The sequence below is a fragment of the Perognathus longimembris genome, chromosome 19 (assembly GCF_023159225.1).
Source record: "Perognathus longimembris pacificus isolate PPM17 chromosome 19, ASM2315922v1, whole genome shotgun sequence".
NCBI lineage: Eukaryota > Metazoa > Chordata > Mammalia > Rodentia > Heteromyidae > Perognathus > Perognathus longimembris.
Genome location: NC_063179.1, coordinates 21,208,111 through 21,232,906, shown reverse-complemented (window position 1 = coordinate 21,232,906; position 24,796 = coordinate 21,208,111). Strand labels below are relative to the sequence as shown.

Here is a 24,796-nt window from a genome sequence, read left to right as displayed (position 1 = left end):
CCTGTTGTATATACAAATGTAACCCAAATGTCCAATATAAATTGGCTTAGGTGGAAAAATCATAATTTTAAATTTTAGTTGGGAAGCCTAAATACTGATATGTTCCTAAGTATTTGTTCATATACACATAAAAAATTTACATGCAAATATAGATGATTTCTTGGTACTTTGAGGAAACTAATCTCAAATTTATATGGATATATCTCAGACTTTTCAAAATAAGCTGGCAAGTGACATTAATTTTTTAAATTTAATCAGAAAAAAACATAAACTTCTTAGCTGACATAAGAATTAAAATAAAACAATAGCTAACATTATTCAAGCCGCAGCCTGGGGGAAAAAACCTGGGTTCAATTCCTCAGTGCCACATAAACAGTAAGAAGTGGTACTGTGGCTCAAGTGGTAGAGCACTAGCCTTAAGCACAGAGAGGTTCAGGGTTAGTGCTCAGGCCTTGAGTTCAAGCCCCAAGACTGGCAAAAAAAAAATAAAAAATAAACAACAATGAAAAACCACTTGTTTCAATATCTTGGAGTTCATTTCACTTAGCTTCATCTTACATGATCATATGTGCATAGTCAGTGAGCTATTGTGATCCTCTGCTAGGACTATAAAAGTAAGTTCCTCCAGAACCAATCGTCAAAGAAACAATTGCCCCATTTATAAATGGGCTAAAGACGTAAAGAGAGACTTATATGACGAGGAAATGAGAATGGCCAATAGACACATGAAGAAAGAGTTCAACATCTCTGACCATGAAAGAAATGCAAATCAAAACAACACTGATTTTCCACCTCACCCCAGTAAGAATGGCCATGATCAAGAAATCTAATAACAGCAGATGCTGGTTGGGATGTTGTCAAAAGGGAAAGCTACTACATTGGTGGTGGGAGTGCAAACATGTTTAAGCACTCTGGAAAGCAGTATGGAGGTTCCTCAAAAGATTAAACATAGTACGTTCCTATGAGCCAGCAACCCCGCTTCTGGGCATTTACCCAAAGGATCACAAACAAGACCATACTAAAGCTACCAGCACAACCATGTTCACCGCAGCATTATTTTTTTTAACTCTTTTATCTATTTTTATTATCTTTATGTAGTTGTACAAAGGAGCAGCTACTCAACAAAGTGGTTGATGAAAACAGTACATCTTGATCAGTGTCACTCCTTTCATTGTTCTCCCTTATCCTTGCCAACATCACCCTTCCCTTTCTCTCATTCTGAGGTTACCTCTTCATAGTTTTCTCTTTTTTCTTTTCTTTTCCTTTTTTCTTTTTCTTTTTTTATTTTTTTAAATATTTTTATTATCAAACTGAATTACAGAGAGGTTACAGTTTCATACATTAGGCATTGGATATATTTCTTTTTTTTTTTTTTTGGCCAGTCCTGGGGCTTGGACTCAGGGCCTGAGCACTGTCCCTGGCTTCTTTTTGCTCAAGGCTAGCACTCTGCCACTTGAGCCACAGCGCCACTTCTGGCCATTTTCTGTATATGTGGTGCTGGGGAATTGAACCCAGGGCCTCATGTATACGAGGCAAGCACTCTTGCCACTAGGCCATATCCCCAGCCCCTGGATATATTTCTTGTACTGTTTGTTACCTCATCCCTCATTCTCCCCTTCCCCCCCCTCCATGAGTTGTTCAGTTGTTCATTTTCACCAAACAGTTTGTAAGTATTGCTTTTGTAGTTGTTTGTCTTTTTTTACCCTGTGTCTCTCAATTTTGGTATTCCCTTCCAATTTCCTAGTTCTAATACCAGTATCCCCAGTTTCCAATATACTCAGGTAAGATACAGAGATAGTGTAGGTACAACCACAGGAAGGTGATACAGGAATATCATCAATAATAGAGGCTACAGTTACATATGGCACGTTGAAAGTAGTTACAACTGTGATATAACAATCATTTCCATAACATGGAGTTCATTTCACTTAGCATTATCATATGTGTTCATAAGGGTATAGCTATTGGGCTCCTGTGATCCTCTGCTGTGACTTGTCAAAACCTGTACTAATTATTCCCTATAAGGGAGACCATATAGTCCATGTTTCTTTGGGTCTGGTTCACTTTACTTAGTATAACTTTTTCTAAGTCCTTCCAATTCCTTACAAATGGGGCAATGTCATTTCCAGGGGCTTACACTCCAGGCCTGGGCACTGTCTCTGAGCTAACTGTCCAAGGCATTTTACCACTTGAACCTGAGCTCTACTTCTATTTTTTTTTTGAGTAGTTTATTATACATAAGAATCTCACAGACTTTCCTGCCAGGGCTGGCTTTGAACTGAGATTCTCAGACCCTCAGCCTCCTGAGAAGCTAGAATTACAGGCATGAGTCATTGGCACTGGTTCAGAAGTTACCTCCTTTTCACTGCAGCATTATTTACCATAGCCAAAATATGGAAGCCTGATGCTGTCAGTAGATGAAAGGATCAAGAAAATTATACACACACACACACACACACACACACACACACACACAAATGGAATTCTATGCTTCTATTAGAAAGAATGGCATTGCTCTATTTGTAAGGAAATGGAAACACTTAGAAAAAAAATCATAGTAAATGAAGAGAGCCGGACCCAAAGAAACACAGACTCTATGTTTTTCCTAGTTGGTAATAATTAGTTTATATCTAGGATAGTCCAGATATTCTTGTAAACCACTCATCTCTCACTCTTTATATACAAACACCAATATATATATAATGTATAATGTATCTCTTCATACCATACATCTCTTTAAAATACTCGCTGGTCTGCACTCTTATTACTTCTTTAACATATTCTTTATTCTTATACTCTTTATTCTTCTTTAACATACTCTCTGGTCTGTATTCTACTCCATGGACTTGGTTGGATTCTTATCACCTCCTACTTCAGATACGACTCACTTAAAAGCTCTTGCTTGTCCTCTGTCTCTCTTGCCTTAGTTTCACATCTAGTCTATCATATAAACAAAATTATTCTTCAAAAACATTAAGGCTGGGCTGGGGATATAGCCTAGTGGCAAGAGTGCCTGCCTCGGATACACGAGGCCCTAGGTTCGATTCCCCAGCACCACATATACAGAAAACGGCCAGAAGCGGCGCTGTGGCTCAAGTGGCAGAGTGCTAGCCTTGAGTGGGAAGAAGCCAGGGACAGTGCTCAGGCCCTGAGTCCAAGGCCCAGGACTGGCCAAAAAAAAAAAAAAACATTAAGGCTAATCATGAATTTTCTCTGCTTAAAGCCATGTACTAAAAGAAGAAAAATCAGTCCTCTCTCTCAATACTTACTCTACCTCAATACTTCCTAGAGAAATCACAGTGTGGGGTAAAAACAAATATTGGCTGGAAAAAGCACATTAGTCTATCCATTGTTTATGTGGCACAAAGAGTAGCAATAAAGCTTAACAGTCTTTTTTAGAAATGGGGAATCTCTCACACACACACGCGCGCACACACACACACATACATACACACTTAGAAACACTAAAAAGTACTGTCCTGTAGGATAAAATGGAAGAACTTGGTCCAAGTTTATATTTTTAAATGGGAAACCCCATACTAACTACCAGTCATGATCAAACTTGAATAGACAGACACACATTACACATATACACAGACTCTACCAAAATGTTGCTCAATTTATGATGGGGTTATATCCCACTAAACCTGTATCATAAATTGAAAATAGCTTCAGTTAAGCTGTGTGCAGTACTCATGCCTAAAATCATGCCTATAATCCTAGCTGCCTGGGACACAGAGTGGAAGGATCCTGGTTCAAGGTAAACGTGGGCAGAAAAGTTCATGATGGCTTATCTCCAAAATAACCAGCAAAAAAACAAGATTTATGTCTCAAATGTAAGAGCACCAGCCTAGCAAGTGTGAGGCACTGAAAAAAAAAAAGTGCAGTTAATAAGCCTAACCAACCAAACATCAGAGCTGAGCAACATAATGGCATACAGTGAACCAGTTGTTTACCCTGCTGATCACATGGATGACGGGAAATTTCGGGTTGCTTCCAGAAGAGAGTAGCCTACACTTACTACTAGCCCAGGAAAAGCTTAAAACCATAAATTCTACATATGGTTTTACTAAATATGTATCCTTCTGCCACTATTGTAAAAGAGAAAATTTAAAAGATACCATCATAATTCAGGGACCTCCATTAGATTCAAAATTATACAAGAAGGGCACTTTCTATGAAGGTGAAAGTAGAAAAAGATCTTTTTGGATTATCATATCTTGTTATCATAAAGCGTTCTTAATTTATCAACATAAAATATTAGCTATCATGTATTTTTCTATTACTTCAAACTAGTATTTCAGTGAAATGACTAAAATATCTTTCCCTATTTCAGATGTACACTTAGTGTATGGGAAAACATTCAAGACCCATCCAAGTGTCTTTAGTATCTCCATATGTTTTAACTCAGAACATTTCTAAAGCATGTTCTGCTACTAAATAGTTTATAGGCAAATTTTTCTCTAAGTTCCAAAATAAAAATAGTAAAATGTCATCTGGCTACTAGATCTAGTCAATGACAAAGAATTCCATTTAAGTTATGGCCACTTAAACTTAGAAAAGTATTTTAATTTCATGCCAGTTCTGTAATCTTGATTCACTATCTTAGTAATAAAATATAATGTATAAATATAGTACAGGATGAATTATTTCCTTCAGTGTATGTGGGCCAGTCATTATATTTTCTTTAAGGGAAACAAATAATAAAATTTAGAAGTACTTTTACTTTGAGTGTTAGCACTTGGAATACAGTAAAGGAAAAAAGCCTCTGGTAGTCACTCCTAGGCAATTACTTGATTCCAAACTGATTCATATTCTCTCTCCTTTTCCCTCCTCCAAGAGTGAGGCTTGAATCCAGGGCTTGGTTGCTGTCCCCAAGCTTTTTGTCTCAAAGCTGGCACTCTACACTTGAGCCACAGCTCCACTTTTTGGTGGTTAATTGGATAAAAATCTAAAAATCTTACAGACTTTCCTGCTGGGCTAGCTTTGAACTTAAATTTTCAAATCTCAGCCTCTTGAATAGCTAGGATTACAGGCATGAACCACTGATAGCTAAGCTAATCTCTCTTTTTTTTTTTTTTTTTTTGCCAGTCCAGGGCTTGAACTCAGGGCCTGAGCACTGTCCCTGGCTTCTTTTTGCTCAAGGCTAGCACTCTGCCACTTGAGCCACAGAGCCACTTCTGGCCATTTTTTATATATGTGGTGCTGGGGAATCGAACCCAGAGCTTCATGTATAGGAGACAAGCACTCTTGCCACTAGGCCATATTCCTAGCCTGCTAATCTCTTTTGTTCATGAACCTCTATTCCATTTTGTATTCATAAGCTGTGATTATGTGTTTGTTAAGCTCCTTTCCCCTTTTTTCCCAGTCTACTTCCCACTCACTAGCTCTGCTAGTCTTCAGTGGGCCAAAAGATAAGAATAGGATTTTTCTATGTACACCAGAGCTTCTAACAAACAAATCTTACCCTTGATGATATGCTTTTCTTGGCTTCCAAACAAGAGTCTCTCCCTTGGTGCTACCTCCTTCCATTATAGCTGATGAATGGGGTTCCATTCTCTAACTTACCAGGAGATGACGGTTAAAAGCATAGGCACTGGAGCCAGACTGCCTGGAGAGAAATCCAGATGTATCTTCCCCTTGCTGAATATTCTTAGGTAAATCTCTCAGTCTTCATCTTTAAAATAGGGGTAAAAAAGCTAACCTCATAGAGTTGTATGGGTAAGTATATTCACTGAAATCAACTGGAAAAATTCCTATTCCACAGCAGATTGACAATATTGATATTATAACAGTTATTATTATTGCTATCACCATTTCCATTACTAGTGTCAAAATTGGTAGTTCTGGGAAGATCTTGAATTTTCTGAACAAGCCCTATATATCACATTAGAACAAAGACTCCCTTGGGCAAAATGTCTTGATGTAGTTGTTGAACATTAACAATAAATATGAGTGACTGAATAAATAAGTGAACACTTACTAATCTTCATTTAAGTATCTATCAGGCATTGTACTGTACAATTTCACAAAAATTATCTGATTATTTGATCCTGTAATCAAGTAGAAATTTCAGGTAATAAATTGAGCTTTGTGACGCACCAAGTTCTACAAGTCAGGTGCCAGTGGCTGATGCTTGTAATTCTTAACTACTCAGGAAGCTACGATCTGAGGATTGCAGTTTGAAGCCAGCCCAGATAAGAAAGTCTACAAGATTTTTATCACTAATTAACTAAACCCCCCCCAAAGAAGCCAGAAGTGAAATTGTAGTTCAAGTGGTAAAGCACTAGCCATAAGCAAAAAAGCTTAGGGACAATACCTAGGCCCCAAGTTCAAACCCTAAGACTGGTACACATACACATGTGCATTCACAAACATACACACACACAAAAGATGAACAAGTTTCAAACAATTTAAATCAATGAGGTTTATGAACACAATCTTCTGACAACTACTAGGTTTTAAGCATTCATTATGTATAAGTTGATTCCTACATCAAATATTCTATTATTTAAGAAAGAATAAGCTATTAATACATAGAATAATATGTACATTATTTAAGAAACATTACATTAAGTGAAAGAAACAAGAGATAAATGGAAACATGTTGTGTGGTTCTCTTTTTTAAAACTTTTTTCTTTATTGTCAAAGTGTGCTTCAGAGGGGTTACAGAGTCATATGTAAAGCAGTGAGTACATTTCTTGTTCAATCTGTTACCTCCTCCTTTATTTTTCCCCCACCTCCCTGTGTGGTTCTTATATGTGACATAACAGGAATCAAAACAGTGCTTGGCTATGGGGTTGTGTGGAGTGGGAAAGAAGGGCAAGAAGGAAACTCCAAGGTGACAGAAGTGTTCTGCTTCTTCACTAGGTGGTAGTTATGTAGTACATCCATCTTTCAAAATTAATTGAACTGTATAGTTAAAAGTTACTCATTTTACTGAATGTGAATTATGCTTGTTGAAAATATAATACAGCCAAGTATGGGGGCCATGACCATAAATCCCAACTACTTGGGGGGGGGGGCACGAGGAGATTGGGAAGATAGCAGTTCTAGACCAGCCCAAGTGAAAAGTAAGACCTCATCTCAACCAATAGCTGAACATGGTGGCATGCACCTACCTACCATTCCACCTACTCAGAAAACATAAATTGGATGATGATCTAGGCCAGCTAGTACAAAAGTACCTAAAGCAAAAAGGGCTGAGGGCATGTCTAAGTGGCCTACCTACAAAACATAAGGCCCCGAGTTCAACCTGCAGTACTACCATATACACAAAATCATATAAAACTGACACACACACAAAAGGATTTTTTTCCAGTACATGGGCTGAGCTCTTGCTCAGCTTTCTTGCTTCTGGTTGGCTCTCAATCACCTGAGCACAATTCCACATCTAGCTCTTTGTTACTCTGGTGGAAGAATATTATGGGTTTTTTTGCCCAGGGTTGGCTTCAACCTCGTAAGTAGCTAGTATTATAGACATCCAGCAAAATTTTGAGAATGATGTCTGTATTGTTTTTGTAATACTCTCAAATCAACTAGTTTTCTGATTGGTCAATAATGATTGTATATGATAAAGGAGAGCAATGAAAACTATAAATTACCATACCTAGTAAAAACACTTTCTGAATTCTAGAAATTCAGTTACAGAAGACTCTGGGAACAGTCCTTTAACAATGAAGTGAAGGAACAGATAAACCCAGTAGTACACATTTCAATGGCAAAGAGAATAGCATTACAAAGCAGCAAATCTCATATTGAGAGAACTTTAATTTTTTCTTTAATTCTGAGTACACCAAGCAAAAAGTTGCAATTTAGTGTTGGTTTGTCTTTATTACCTCCACACATTTACTAACATCTCTTTTATACTAGAGTATATTAATTGTGTAAAATAATGGGATTCATTGTGACTTTTTGTGTACATATATACCAGTCCTGGGGCAGTCAGGGCCTGGTCACTGTCCTTCAATTTTTGTGCTCAATGCTAGCACTCTACCACTTGAGGCTCAAAGCTAGCACTTTACTTCTGACTTTTTTGGTAGTTAACTGGAGACCAGCATCTCATTGACTTTCCTCCCCAGGCAGGCTTCAAACTGTGATCCTAGATCTCAGCCTCCTGAGTAGCTAGAATCACAGGCACAAGCCACTAGTGCCCAGCCTTCATTGTGACATTTTCATACATACATTTAATATTACTATATACCTTTTTTACATAGATAATATTCCTATATCCTGTGTGTGTGTGTGTGTGTGTGTGTGTGTGTGTGTGTGTGTGTGTGTGTGTAGTGTGCATGTGCTGATCCTAGGGCTTAAACTCAAGGTATGACAATGTCCTTTAGCATTTTTGCTCAAGGCTAGCATTCTACTACTCCAGCCACAGTTCCACTTCAGGGTTATTTGTGTGGTTAGTTGGAGATAAGAGTCTCACAAACATTCCTGCCTAGGCTGGCTTTGAACCTCAATCCTCACTCAGATCTTAGATTCCTTTGCAAGGATTACAGGCAAATATTTACTTCGAATCTATTTTTTTAATGCTGTTCTATGTTTTATTTGAGGGAGTATTACAGTATTTCCTGTAGGAATAAGGAGATGGGAAATTATTTCAAGCTATAGGATGTTTTATGCACTGATAAACAGTTGTAAAGTTAGAGGGAGCTGATAGCTGCAAACAATGAATACACTAAACACCACTGAACTATATGTTTCAAATGGTTAGTGGTTTTTTTTGTGAATTTCACTTCACATTTAAGAAGAAATTAGAATTTTGAGACAAATTCTTTCTGGAATGATGTAAACAATAAGGTGATGCATAGCTATGGCAATAACTATGAAAACAGAATGTAAACAAACTGAAAAATGTACTTCTTCAGAGAAACTGTCCTGCACCTTCCCTGGCTTCTTCCCGCTCAAGGCTAGCACTCTGCCACCTGAGCCACAGCACCACTTCTGGCCGTTTTCCATATATGTGGTGCTGGGGAATCGAAGCGAGAGCTTCATGTGTAGGAGGCAAGCACTCTTGCCACTAGGCCATATTCCCAGCCCTCTAGGAGTGAATTTTAAGAAGCTTATGGACAAGACCCCTGCAAATTCATTTTGCATTTTATTTTTCCTCTTTTTTTTCTTTTCTTTTTTTATTTTTCCAGTCCTGTGGCTTGAATGCAGGGCCTAAGCATTGACCCTGGCTGCTTCTTTTCACTCAAGCTAGCACTCTACCACTTGAGCCACAGCACCATTTCTGGCTTTTTCTGTGTACGTGGGGCTGAGGAATCAAACCCAGAGCTTCATGCGTAATTGGCAAGTACTCTACCACTAAGCCACATTCCCAGCCCAAGTTTTGTAATTTTTAAAGATATCAACAACCTACTACATTTAACCACAGGCGATCTCTTTTTTTTTTTTTTTGCGGGGGGGGGGGGGGGGGCAGTCCTAGGCCGTGAACTCAGGGGCTGAGCACTGTCCCTGGCTTCTTTTTTGCTCAAGGCTAGCACTCTGCCACTTGAGCCACAGCACCACTTCTGGCCATTTTCTGTATATGTGGTGCTGAGGAATCGAACCCAGGGCCTCATGTATACGAGGCAAGCATTCTTGCCAATAGGCCATATCCCCAGCCCACCACAGGCGATTTCCGATGAGAGTATCAGAAGTCTTTCTGGAAAAATGCTAAAGCAGAAAAGAACTAACCTTCCCTCTTTCTTTCCTCAGGGACTCAGACTTTTGAGGCAGTTTTTCTACCACTTGAGCCATGCACATAGCCTGAAGGAAATAATCTTATGCATTCATCTGTCTTTCTCAGGGGTCAATGGCCCTCTGTGTTTATGATGACCTGTGCTCCTTCAGTGTCCAAAATGTTTCTTCTGTCTTTGCCTTTTCAGTTTAATTTCTGTTTGCTAAATATAGTTCATAAGGTTGTTGGGAAGGCCTTATTCTACTGGAGCATGCTTCAGAAGTGTTAGTCTCTGGATTCTAAGTCACTAATGAAATACCAAAGTAATTATCACTTTAAGAAACTTAAAGAGTGAACAAAAAATAAGAGTATATACTGTACAAGATTAGAAATTATTGTAGAAAGCTTCTTTTTCAGAATTTTTTTTTACTTTGCTTTGTTTTCTTAATGCTAAGATTGAATCCAGGGCCTTACACATTTTAAGCACAAAGTACCACAAAACTTTAGCCCAGCTCTATCTTCTCCAGTTTTATATGTCTATGTGTTTGTACAGAGCTGTATACATAGTCAGTCAAGGTAAAAATCCAGCTTTCTGTGGTTTAAAAAAAAAAAACAGTTTTGCCAGTAAGTCCTTCTCTGTAATAATTTCAGGTGGAGAGTGTCTAAGAATTGTTTTTCAGGATAAAAGAGTTTCACTCTATATTAAATCCTTAACCACTTGCTCACAAAGCCAGTGCAGCTTCTGGGTTTTTTCCATGCATAATAAAACTCTGGAGGCAAAAAGGAAAGCTGTCAAATAATTGCCAGACAACAACTTTCGAAATATATCTGAATGAAGACTGACCCTTTATTACTTTGCAAGACACAGATAAAAGCCAAAAAAAAAAAAACTCTGATAAAGAATAAAGCTGGTAAATATTTAAGATTTTCTAAAGTTGAGGTTTAAAATAATCTAATAATGCCCTTTGAGTCTTAACAGACAAAAATGAAAGTTTGTAAGAATTATTAAGAAAGGTGGTAAATTAGTTAAGTCTTAGCTAATAGGAGGAAAACAAAACAGAGAGTATTCAGCTAAGTTATCACTAGTTACATCACTTCTCCAATTGCAATGAATTAAAAACTAGGTTAAAAAGAATGCACGCAGACCAGAGAACTGTTTCACATTTTTGGCTCAGTCTTTGCTTTCTGTATATAAAAGCCCTACTAGTGGCTCTATTAAATGAACATTTAACATTTACTATTTTGTTTATAATGGCTAAAACAGTTATGTTTGGCCTTGTTAGCTTACAAAATAAATCATAGCTGTCCTGAAGCTGAAAAGCATGGTTCAGGAAATATCTCTACTGGAGAAAGGCATCCTTATATAGGCTTTCTAGAGACTATAGCTATCCTGAAGAGAATCTGACTATCTGACTACAGAGCAGCCCTATCTAGACAACTGCGAATGACTGCACTCACACTGCATAAATTTCAAAAGTCCTTCTCTTTTTGAGGAAGAGGAGTAGGGGCTTTTTAAAAGATTACAGAACATTTAAAAGCATTACTCCCTATTACCAATTGATTTAACTTTCCCAAAAGGAGAATAATTAAAATAATTATTATTATTAAAAAATAATTTTAAATACTGTGAAAAACATGCTTTACACTGAAGAACCATTTGTCAACTTTCACACCAAAAATTCATCAGAATCTAATATCACCTTCGTTCAAAAAATTATCTAGATGTCTGAAATCGACTCTAAGTAGTCACTCTATATAGTTATTCTACATTCTACATTCAGAATGACTAGAATGATTCTTTTGGCTTGTTTTTCATTAAGTCCATTCATATCTTCCCGAACCCCTCAACTAGTGGGCATACTTTAGAAGACCCTGTTTGATCTGGTAACTTCCCAATCCAGCCCTTTCTTACTCTTACTCACTCTTTAAAAGCTGGCTTATCTGCTTGATTTTACCAATAAGAGAAGAATAACAGAATTCTTGGCTTAGCTCTCTCCCCTTTTCGTTTTAGAATGCAAGATTCTCTTGGGAGTAATTCTCCTTTGTTCCTCCATACACTTAAGTCTTCTTGGGAATGCCCAACTGGAGTCAGGCAACTGCCTATCTGCATTTGTGATTAGTTAGATTCTGGCTTTTTTCACCCTCCTATGTTTATATTCTAGGCAGAGAAGAGGGATGCTAATTATAAGCAACACCTACAAGTCCTAAAACACTGAAACGCCTATGCAAGGTACACACATCTTTTGTGAAATAGACCAAACAGAAATGTTCCTCTCTGGCCAGTGTACTTATAAGTGACTTTTCTTGATATACTTTTCTATTTTAGATATTTTTGCCAATGAGTTACTTTTTTAATCAGGAAAAAAATAGCCAAAACTTTGACGGCCATCAAAAAGGCAAGGCTTAGGACCATGTTTGCAGAAGAAATCATGAGCAACCTAATCAAATTGAAGATAGTTATCAAATGATTATCTCTAATGATAATTACATACAATATAGACAAAAATGCCTTCCTTTTTTTTAAGACACTTCGTTTTAATCTTTATGTTTTACCTACATTTTTTATTATTAGTTACAAAGCAAAATTACATATTACTCTTCATATCTAATAACCCTTCAGTCTCATTATTCATACAAAGAAAAGGCAAGATTAAACAAATTGCCTGATTATAATGATCATATATTTGACTCCATAACAACAACTCTTATTCATATCTTTCACAGTGCAGTTTTTGGCTCTTGGGTGATTTCCATCCATTCCTGTCCTAAATATCAATACACATTCATAAATATCCATATTATATGTTCTATTCACACAATCTTTAGTACGAAGTTCTAATTTTTCCACCATTACTTATTAATTTAGATTACATTTTAAAATCTTTCTAAGTAAATACTTACTAACCAATTTTTATTTTTCAGGTTTTGTTGAGCAATTTTTATCAATGTATAATCATGTAAGCTTATAAACTTTTTACACAGTGTTAACAGTTATATCTTCTCCTCTATTAATATGCACATATATACATAGTCTTGCCTTTTTAAGGACAATGTGTAAGGTCTATATATAACAAAATTAAATCTTGAAAGCAATTTTTTTTTACAAGTTAAATGCCTAAGGTACAGGTATTTATCAATTCCTTCACACATGTGCTTTGTATTCCAACAGATTCAAAGATAAGGAAAGGGGAAAAAAAAAAAAACTTTCACCCTTGGTAGAGTTGGTGTCCTAAACTAACGTAAGGCAAACAATCTGCATTACAGAGGCAAGAGAACAAAAGTTAAGAGCTCTACAGTATGTGGAACTTTTGAAATGAGAATCCTTAATTGCAAGAATGTATGTGGATCATTCACTTCATTTTCTTTCAGCTGTATAAGGATTTTAACTCAGTGTCTCAGGCTTGCTAGGCAAATACCCTACCCTTGAGCCATGTCACCAACCTACTGCTTTTAAGCTTTTTGTTTTGTTTTCTTTTGTATTATAATATGATGTTGCTTGGGCTGGCCTCAAACTACGATCTTCCTAACTCTACCTCCCAAGTACTTGGGATTATAAGCATATGCTACCACACCTGCCTACTTATTTACCTTTTAAATATCTTTACCAAAGTATAACTATAAAATTTACTCATTTAAAGTATATAACTCAATTATTTTCAGTAATTTTTCAGAGCTGTGCGACTTTCACCACAATCTAGTTTTAGAACATTGGCACTTTTTTAAATACTATTTTATTTATTTATTTATTTATTGCCAGTCCTGGAGCTTGGACTCAGGGCCTGAGCACTGTCCCTGGCTTCTTTTTGCTCAAGCCACAGCACCACTTCTGGCCATTTTCTGTATATGTGGTGCTGGGGAATCGAACCCAGGGCTTCATGTATACGAGGCACTAGGCCATAGCCCCAGCCCAGAACATTTCCATTTGTATCATTCATTTTTGATATAAAGATATGGTACAATTAAACAATATTGAAGATTCTAGAGTCCGAGTTCCCAGATTCAGGTCTTGCTTATCAGCTACATAAACTTTGGCAAGTTGTTAAACCTATAATGCTCTGACATCACTTGTTTTTGTTTGTTTGTATACATTCTGTGCTCTTGTTAGAAACAACAATTAAAATACAAAGTCCCTAATCATACTACGTTTAGGAAGAGACAAAGGAAAAGATAAATGAAACAAAACAAAGTAAAGTAACAGTGGCAAGTGTTAAAAAAGAAAGCAATGGAAGAGAGTTAGGGAAGAGCAAGGCCCACCACTCTAGCCAGGACTTGGGCTCTAGACATAGTCTTCTTGATGTATATGTTCTCCTCTCACACTTCCATTGTTTTGTGAAATGATATCTCATCAGGAGGCAGAATATGTAACCAAGTCCAAGGCAATAATCATGGTAAAGACGTACAGGCAGCAATGATGACAAGTGGTGGGAACAAGGCTTAGTAATAATATTCAATAAACAGAAAAAGGCCAGCTACTCTGAAGCTTAGTAGGCTTGAGGGAGAATGGTAGGAGAGTTAAGACAGACACCAGATCTCTGCATTATTTCACATCTTGAATCATCCCTTCTCTATCCAACAGCTTAAATCAACATTATGTCACTGAACATGTCTACAGTCTGTGTAAATTCACCATCACCAGAGGCCAAACTGTGGAAGAGTACTCTTCACTTATTAAAAACAGCTTTGAAAAATAGAAGATTATTTCAAATAAAAACATTTAAACAAAATTGTATTCGACTATTCTGAGGATGTACACATAATCTTCTGGTCTATAACAGGGATCCACAACTGAAGATTTGTGCTGCTTTAATGGGTGAGACTCCCACAGGAGGGAAATGTAAGGCAGAGAGCTCAGAATAAGGAAAGACATCAAGGCAATAGAGGATGCTCATAAGAGAATAGCATATAATACACTCTAGTTTTTAACAGTTTCCTATTTATATAGAAAATTACAAAAGATATTTGAATATTAAATCAAAACACTGAAAGGCTTAAGGTGTTAGTTTGAGGATATAGACTTTCAGTATGTATAAGTACTAAACAGTGAGTGCTGCATTTGATGTGATTTAAATTTGGGCTAGATACATCACACTGGACTAGCAGAGGGTCAGGACATTTAACAACACAGATTAGAGGAAATGAGAGAAGACCAAAAGGCAAGAGAAATGAAATTGAGGAGGTATATCTGGGAGATATTAAAATAATCTTTAAGATTGCCACTGATTGCAGAAGGTCAAGAATGTTCTCAACTCAATAAACACTATTTTATATAATTATATGCACATAGCTATTGAGCCCTTGTGTTCCTCTCCTAAGAATATCCTACTTTGGTCTCACTCTGTAAATGTTTAGACTGCTGTTTAATTAATCATGTCCAGTGTAATTATTTGTCTTTTACTGTCCAATGGGCTTATTTGTAGATTTATAGGCACATTCTAATTATTCCAAATGAAGGAAACCATGCAGCTTATGTTTCTTTGGATCTGACTTCCTTCAATTAATAACTTTTGCAAGTCTTTCCATTTCCCTATAAATAGGGCAATGTCATTCTTTCTGAGGGAAGCACAGAATTCCATTGTGTACATATATATCACAATCCACTGAGGGGCATCTGGGTTGATTCCTTATCTTGTCTATGGTAAACAATGCTGCAATGAACTTAGTTGTGCTGGTGGCTTTAGCGTAGCCTAGTTTGTAGTCAATTGGACAGATGTCAAGGAGTGAGATTGCTGGGTCACAAGGAAGCTCTATGTTTAGTCTTTTGAGCAAACTCCATACTGCTTTCCAAAGTGGTTGAACAAGTTTACATTCCCACCAACAATATAGTATTATTCCCTTTGACCACATCCCTGCCAGCATCTATTATTGTTAGTTTTCTTGATAATGGCCATTCTAATTGGGGTGAATGTCAACGTTGTTTTGATTTGCATTTCTTTTTTTTTTGGCCAGTCCTGGGCCTTGGACTCAGGGCCTGAGCACTGTCCCTGGCTTCCTTTTTGCTCAAGGCTAGCACTCTGCCACTTGAGCCACAGCGCCACTTCTGGCCGTTTTCTGTATATGTGGTGCTGGGGAATTGAACCCAGGGCCTCATGTAAACGAGGCAAGCTCTCTCGCCACTAGGCCATATCCCCAGCCCCTGATTTGCATTTCTTAAGGCCAGAGATGTCGAACATCTCTTTTTGTGTCTATTGGCTATTTTTTATTTCTTCTTCAGAGAAGTCTCTCTTTAAGTCTTCAAAATGAACTCCAAGAAATGGAAGCAAGAAGTTTTTATTATACTGTACTATTTGTGGTTCTTTCTTTCTTTTCTTTTCTTTCTTTCTTTCTTTTCCTCTTCTTTTGCCTTTGGTTTATTCCCTTCTGTTACTGCTTTTTGTTTCTATACCCTTTGTCTTGTATATAAGTTTATCTGATTTGAGGAGGGAAGGGGAAGCACAGAAACAGTGGGACAAAGGGTGAAGCAATTCAGCAGTGAAACCCACTGGACACTATGTTGGTAATGAACTATACAACTTGGCAGAGAGGGATGTCAGGAGAGGAAAAACTGAAGAGAATGAGTGGGGGTAAAACTGTTAAAAAAGAAATATACCCATTGCCTGTAACCTCATTACTGTAAGTTCACTGTACATACCCTTTACAATAAAAATTTTAAAGAATAGTCTCAAGTTCCAAATGGAAAAAAATAATTACAAAAACAATGGCAGTGAAAAGGAAGAATGGGTTCTAGAAGAGGTAAGGAGTTGTGTTTTTGTGCACAATATTTAACTAAAATTACATACAAAGAAAAAAATGTAAGCAGCTAGTATAGAACTGGATTTAAAAAATATCTACCCCCAATCAAAAGTGAAATATGACATTCCAGAAGACACATCTGGAGAGAACAAAAAAGACTTCCACCAAACCATGAATGAAGAAATTTCCAGGTAAGAGGGATATTGGGAAGATCCTTAAAAAGCTCACACAGAGAGAATAAAATAGGAAATAAATATGGTTATGTTTTAGAATACCCTTCTTGTGAGGCTACCATGGGTCTGTAGTGAAGAATACTTCCAACAGAATTAAGAGAAACAGATTCAATAGCAGTAACTAAAAGTAGTGATGATTGGGCTTCAAATAGTTCATCGACTCAACAGGAGACAGAGGAACTTGACATGTCTTTACACTAACATAAAGCCAGTGGGAAATAGCCAGAAAGCAGCAAAGAATAGTAACTTCAAAAATAGTGTCACACCAAGTCACGGCTGCCTAGGTGCCCTAAGTTTTTAATAAAAGGGAAACTGGCAGAAGAGGTTGTTCCAAAAAGTATTAAAAAGATGAACAAAGAAAAAGAGCCAAGTTAAATGAGAAGCTTATTCTTAAAAATATTAAGAGATAAGAAAAAATATTAAGAGATGCCAGGCTCCAGTGGCAAACACCTGTAATCTTAGCTACTCAGTAGGTGGAGATCTAAGGATTGCTGTTTGAAGCCAGATTGGGCAAAGAAGTCCCTGAGACACTCTTTTATCTCCAATTAACCCCTCAAAAACCAGAAGTGGAGCTGTGGCTCCAAGTGGTAGCTAGCTTACAGTGAAAAAGCTCAGGACAGCGACCAAGCCCCAAAGTCCAAACCCTATACTGACAAAAAAAAAAAACAAAAAAAAAACAGATTGGACAATGTCTCCTTTTCAAGAGACAAAATGCCAATTTTCTAATTCTTCTGGCTCTTTAAAAAAGCAGTGGATAGGATCTGTTTTCTTCACTGTGGCATCCTCAGTACGTAGAAAAGTGCTTGAACCAGAGAAGTTGCTTGGTAAGTAACTCCTGTGGAATGTATGATGTGATCTCTCTACTTTCCCATCTATCAGCCCCTCCTGCTCTTGGTTTCCCTCATAGTGAGCTATAAAGTCCATGCTCTTACCTTTTAGCAACCTCCTAAATTACATGGCCTCATTATTCTTTTGTTAAATACTTCTTATTTTGTTTTCTCAGTGGGAGTCTTTTTAGAATCTTCTCTGTATCCTTCATATCTGGAAATTTCACCATGCATGATCTGGTGGGAGTCTTTTTCATTCTTTCCAGATGAATCCTTCTCTTCTGGAAAGTCATGATTTTTCCATTTCTGGACTTTTGATGGGTAGATATTTCTTATCTAGTTCCATCCTTTCCTAGCCACCAACATTTTTCTCTTCTTTCTAGAACTTTCTAGTTAAATATTGGCTTCTGAATTGACACTTTAATTCTCCTATTCTCATCTCCTTTCCCCTTTCTCCTTCCCTCCTCTACTCTGATTCTACTTTATAGATTACTGTAACTATATTTATATCTATTTTCCAGATTTTTTTTAGTCTCATGGTTTCCTCCCATTATGATCCTTTTCCAAAAGCTCTTTCTTGTTCTATAAGTGTTTGCACTGCTTTATAGTATTCGTCTCTCCTTTCTTTTTTATTATTATCATCCTTAAATAATGTAGTTACCACTCAACAAATCAATTCATGAATACAATGCATCTTGAATAACGTCACCCCTTTCATCATTCTTCCCCATCCCTCTCACCTCTATCCTCTTCTCTCATTTTTGTCAATTTTGTAGAATATGCATTAAATTTCATGACAGTACTCTTTCCCCACTTTCTGCTCTCCTTTCTTCAGTTGGTAACACAGTTGCTCAAATATAAGAGAAACATTAGCAGAAGGGGCTTCCCTTATCTTTCCTTACCTCTCTACTTTCTTCCTGTCTTATCCTCCCTCTGCTTGTCCCTCTCCCTGGTCTCCTCCTCCTCTTCTCCTCTACTTTTCCTCTTCGTTTCCTCCCTCTCTTCTCTCCTTACTCCCTTTCTCTTTTTCTCCTTCCTTCCTTTTCTCCTTCCTCTACTCTCTATCTACCTTTCTCAAAATTATAGGATTTTTCTTTTCTAGAAATGACTTTAGTTTCCCACATTTTCTCTCTCTTTCTCCTTAATTATCAACTCTGTTTGCTTTACTCTCTATATTTCATATTAAAGAATTTCCTCAGATGTCTGTTAAGTTTTAAGAGTAAGTTAGAAACTCTTAGCCAGGAGTCACTACAAGAAAAATAACTAAAGCCAAAAGGTCTGAAGACATAACTCAAGAGGTAAAGCGGTCTTCCTAGCAAGTTTGTGCCACAGAAGGAATGAATGAAATGGAAACCTGATATGTTGGAGAGTCAGACATTATCAAACATAATTCTTATAATAAACTGAAAAGGTATGATTGTTTTAATTCCTGAAATAATGATTTTATGTTTTTAAATCAAGTTGTATTTCTGGCTGGAAAATTTTTCAATTTAATATTTCCAGCTAACACATTTTAATATGCAAATGTAAAATAGGAATAGAATATAACAAATAGAATATGGTATAATAAACTATAATTAATATGTTATTAAATTCTAAGAAAAGTCAAAACTGTGATTAGTTAGGCTTAGAAAATGTTATCTTGAAAATGGCATTCATATGACTATTTCCTACAAATCTGGGATTATAAGATACTCATTAAGATAGATAAACTCAATCTTCAATAAGTATCCTCGACTTTATAAAAATACATCAGCTTTAAGACAAATGCACACACACACATATATATATATGCACTATGTCAAAAACACCACTATTAAGGCTGCACAAGAAAACTGTTGAGAGAGAGAGAGAGAGAGAGAGAGAGAGAGAGAGAGAGAGAGAAAGAACATTACATGTTTGAAAATTTCTGCTTAAGTCAACAGCAGCCAAAAACGAGGAAAGCCAGTTACTAAAAGATTTATTGCTTAGTTAAAGCTCAGTTTACAATTCAAAGGAGTTTTAAAATCTCTGTGCTGTTATGAAGCTTTATGAGGTTTATAGTGAATATGAAAACAGAAATAAAAATATCTGGCAAGCAGAAAATGCCAAAGATATTTCCAACATTATCAGCATGAATTTTCCCCTATCACTGCTTCTTACTTTACTTCAAAACAACCAACTTTACCACAACTCCCTGAAAAGACAACTGTTTGCCAGTATCTATTTCAAAATGCAAATGTCTGAGAAACAAAGCTGAACAGAATATTATTTTTCTAATTCTTATAACTAGAAGGTGAAGTCCATAAGAGCAGCAGTTTTGATAAGCATTATCAACACCTACAATAGTGCCTAGTATAAATACATATTTAGCAAATATTTACTGAATTAATAATTTGGATAATCTTAAAGAAAGCAAGAGCCAGGACTGGTGGTTCACATCTACAGTCCTAACTACTCAGGAGGCTGAGATCTAAGTATCAAAGGTACAAACTGTTAAGGGAAAATCTGAAACTCATTGAAATAGAATGTTATGGAAGATAATATGGCACAAAATATCACTTAAACTACTATAGACGGAACTGGGGGGGGGGGGAAACAACTGAAATGTGATACTATATTTTTGTGGGTTTTTTACATCTCTTAAAGAATATTTTCTAATTCTCTACTTAATCTTGTTTTATATTAGTATGAAACCCTTCATTATAAAAATAAAGATAGAAAATTATTGCACTGTACTTTATTATAATTTTTTATTTTTAATCAAAATCATCTAATTTGCACTAAAAAGTAGTGAGCTAGAATATTTGCTGAAATGTTAGCTGCAAGAGTCTCAGAGGGGGTTGGGGATGTGGCTTAGTGGTAGAGTGCTTGCCTATCATGCACGAAGCCCTGGGTTCGATTCCTCAGCATCACATAAACAGAAAAAGCCAGAAGTGGTGCTGTGGCTCAGGTGGTAGAAAGAAGCTAGGGACAGTGCTCAGGCCCTGAGTCCGAGCCCCAGGACTGGCAAAAACAAAACAAAAAAACAAAACAAAAAAAAAAAAAACAATGGTCAACTAATACTAAAGTTTAAATTATGTCTAAAACTCCTGAAACAGATCTTCATGGTATTTTAACATGATTTTTATCTTTACAAGGTGACCATCTCCTACAGAAAGATGATTTAAATGTCTATAACTTACTGTCAAATTTCGATCCCAGATCTGAATGCTTCCATTCTGGCAGGCAGCTGCTATAAGGGTTCCATCTCTACTGTATGTACATGTAGTAGGGATGACTTTTTTACCCTGCATTGTCCGTGGTTTAAACACACTCTTCTGCTTCTTTGGATTTTCAACTTCCCATATTCTCACAGTCCTAAAATTAAAGAGAGATTTCATTTAGGAAAAACGAAGCCTAATATTTACCCTACTTTAGTAGGTATATAGGTTAGTATCTAATAAAGACTATCTTGTTCTTTTTTTTTTTTTCAATACTGGGCCGTATACATATAAGCAAGCATTCTACCACTTGAAGTATGCTTCCAGCCCTGTGCAACTTTTTCTGTTGATTTCTGTGTCTCATTATTGTTTATGTCCATACTGGCCTCAAACTGCAATCCTTCCAATCTCAGTCTTCTAATTAGCTAAATTACAGGTGTAAGCCACCAGTACTGAATTTAAATATACTTTAAAAAAAATACCAAAACATATACTATAAAACATTCTCAACTAAAAAGTAAAAACACTCATGGAAATGAAAGAGAAAACACCTGCATTATGTTGTCATCAAATCAAAAAACAAGTATCAGACTTCAAATCTATTAGAGGTGCAAGTTCCAGCCAGGCGATGGGCATCTCTCAGGGGTATGAGCTGGGACACCCTGCCACCAAACACTAAGACTGGCCCCTGTTGCATACACACAGTTCAAGTTCAAGAAGGCAACAAGAAGTACTGGGCTCTGAAGCTGGATGTCGGCAACTTTTGCTAGGGATCTGAATGCTGTACTGGTAAAAAAAAACAAGCATCACTGATGCTGTGTACAATGCATTCAGTAACAAGCTGGTCCACACTAGCACCCTGATGAAGAACTGCATCGACAGCAAATCCTATCCAACTGTGGTAGAATCTCACTATGGCACAAGAAGGGGGCCAAGCTGACTCCTGAGGAGAAAGAGATTTTAAACAAAAAGTGATCCAAGAAAATTCAGAAGAAAAAAGAGGAAGGGAAAAAGAAATCGGCAGTGTTTTGAAGGAGCAGTTTTAGAAGCAGAAGCTTCTTGTTTACAGTGCATCAAGACCAGGCCAATGTGGCCCCAGCAAATGGCTATGTGCTAGCAAGAAAGGAGCTGGAATTCTATCTGAGGAAGATCAAAGCCCAGAAAGACAAATAAATTCATCCACAGTCTTAGCTCATGTAATACAGAGCTTTTTGGTACTTAAATAAAGAAAATTATTAGATATTAATTTGTTAATTACTTCTAAGGCGATGGCCTCCAAACTCTTCTGACTGCACACTCTGATTGGTAGAACTACTGAACATGTCTCCTATACATTATTCATTAAGTTTTAAATTCGTTACATATGCTAACATACTTCTCTATAACCTGTACCAGAAAACATTCTGAAAATAAATCACTTTTTAGAAAGATGTCCTACTTTAGGGTCTAGACAAAGCCCTTGTGCCTCTGGCTGCCCCTGAGCTTTCTCAGCAAGAAACAAGTCACAGTAATCTAGATCTGTGGTAGGAACAAAATACCCTCTTACAATTTAGAGAAAGAAGCAATACCACTAAGGGAGGTTAAAATAAAAGCCATATAAAGCAGTACGGGGATTCCTCAAAAGACTAAACATAGAATTTCCCTATGGCCCAGCAATCTCACTGTTGGGCATTTATCCAATAGAACACAAGGATACACTAAAGCTACCAGCACAACCATGTTCATTGCAGCATTGTTTAGCATAGACAAGGTACAGAATCAACCCAGATGTCCTTCAGCGGATGAATGGACAAAGAAAATGCAGTATATATACACAACAGAATTCTATGCTCCCATCAGAACGAATGATATTGCACTATTTGTAAGGAAATAGAAAGACCTGGAAAAAATTAAGTGAGCCGGACCCAAAGAAACATATATTACATGGTTTCCCTCATTTGTTTTAACTACAATGTGCCTATAAATCTACAAGTAAACACACTAGATGGTAAAAGACAAAAAAAAATACAGTTGGACATGATAAATTATACAGGATTCTAGACATCGAGACCAAAGGAGAATATTCTTAGAAGAGGCTCACAAAGGCTCAATAGCTATGTGCATATGATCATATAAAATGATGTTGACAATATATGCAATGATAGAGATAAAATATGTGCAAAAGTCAGTTCTAGTAAAAAAGAAAAATATAATGTGAAAAATAAAACAGCAATCTTTTAGATATAAATTTAAGCTCATCACAATTACATTTGTTAAGAATGGCCTAAAACCCTAAAGGTTAAGGTTATTAGGTTGGGTTAGATAAAAAGCAAGACCCATGTAGATTATTTTGTTTAGATAACTCTTATGAACTGGATGGATAGATATATAGACAGATACATAAATACAGATAGATACATAAATAGAGGCAGGCAGGCAGAGCAAAAGGATAGAAAGAGTAAGACAATCTTTATTTTTTTCACAGTGCTGATATTTGAACTCAAGGTACTGCACTTGCTAGACAGCTACTGTATCACTTCATCCACATCTCCAGCCCTTACATAAGCAATTTTCAAAACCCTGGAGCAGCCATACTAATTTCACAGTTTTTTTCCTGAATAGTCAATTGGTCAAGAGACATAAAAATCCTAAATCCATATGTCCCCAACAGTAGGACTTCAAAATACAAAAGCAAATGTAACAGAAATAAAAGATGAAATCACAAATTTATGTGGCTATCCACTTCAAGACTTGTCTCTCATTAACTGATAGAAAAGAGTACTTCTCCATTCTCCAAAATGAATATGTATACAAAGGTCTGAAAAACATTCCAACCAATATGAACTAATTAACATTTATAAAACACTTTATTGGACATGTAGATGAACATTTTGTTTCTAGTGCATAATGAACATTCATCAAGACAAGCCATATTCTGGACCATAAAAGAAATCTAAACAATTTAAAATAACTGAAATAAGACAATGTACTCTATCAAACATATAAAAGCTGGGTACCAATGGCTCATGTCGGTAATTCTAGCTATTCTGGAGAAAGAGATCTTAGGATCATAACGGCAACCTGGGTAGGAAAGAGCCACAACTGGAGTTGTGACTCAAAAGGAAGAGTACTAGCTTTGAGTGGGGGGGAGAGGGGGAAGCTCAAGGACAGTACCTAAGTCCTGCATTCAAGCCATAGGACTGACATAAATGTAAACACATAATCAATCAATTAATAACAGAAATGTCCTAGCCCAAATATTTAGAAATACAGTAGTGAACTTCTAAAAACCCAAGAATCCACGATTCAAGAGAAAAAGCATAAGGGATGTTAAAAACACTTTTAATGCAATAATTATGAAAATAATTATCAAAAGTCATAATATTCAGCTAAAGAACAGAAAACATAGAAACTATAGAATTACATTTATTGGGAGAAAAAGGCCTCAAATCAGTTACTAGAAACTGCAACTTTATAAAAGTTGGGATAAAGAAAAGGAAATGAAAAATAAACCCAAGGCAAGTAGAGGAAGGATATAATAAAAATACAAATGAATCAAACAGAAAAACAAAACAACCAGTAGAGAAACTAAAAGCTGATTGGTTTTATATGTATTAAGTACTAAACTCAATGCCTTGTATTTGCTATGATTTGAGCCACACTCCCAGTCCTTTTGCTTTTAGTTTGTGTTTTTCAGATAAAGTCTCATGCTAAAGGCTTGGCATTGAGGGGCTGGGGATATGGCCTAGTGGCTAGAGTGCTTGCCTCGTATATGAGGCCCTAGGTTCGATTCCCCAGCACCACATATACAGAAAATGGCCAGAAGTGGCGCTGTGGCTCAAGTGGCAGAGTGCTAGCCTTGAGCAAGAAGAAGCCAGGGACAGTGCTCAGGCCCTGAGTCCAAGCCCCAGGACTGGCCCCCCAAAAAAAGGCTTGGCATTGAACCCCATTCTACAATCTGAGTAGCTTGAATTTCAGATGTACACCACCATGCAGGCCCAAAAGCATTTTTTTTTCTTTTGGATCCTGAAGCTTGAATTCTGAGCCTGGGCACTGTCCTTGAGCTTCTACTTGAGCCAAAGCACCACTCCCGGCTTTTTTTGAGTAGTTTATTGGAGATAAGAGTCTCAAGGACTTTCCTGCAGTTGGCTTCAAACCAAGATCCTCAGATCTCAGCCTCCT

General features: G+C 36.8%; 1 protein-coding gene across 1 annotated transcript in view; it reads right to left on the bottom strand.

Annotated features, from left to right (window-relative positions):
* The window catches only part of Wdr70 (WD repeat domain 70), a 201,947-nt gene that overhangs the window by 57,099 nt on the left and 120,052 nt on the right, over positions 1 to 24,796 (bottom strand). Inside the window, exon 10 of the mRNA XM_048368484.1 lies at positions 20,618 to 20,792. Coding sequence (XP_048224441.1) covers positions 20,618 to 20,792 — 175 coding nt within the window. The remainder of the gene's footprint in view (positions 1 to 20,617; positions 20,793 to 24,796) is intronic.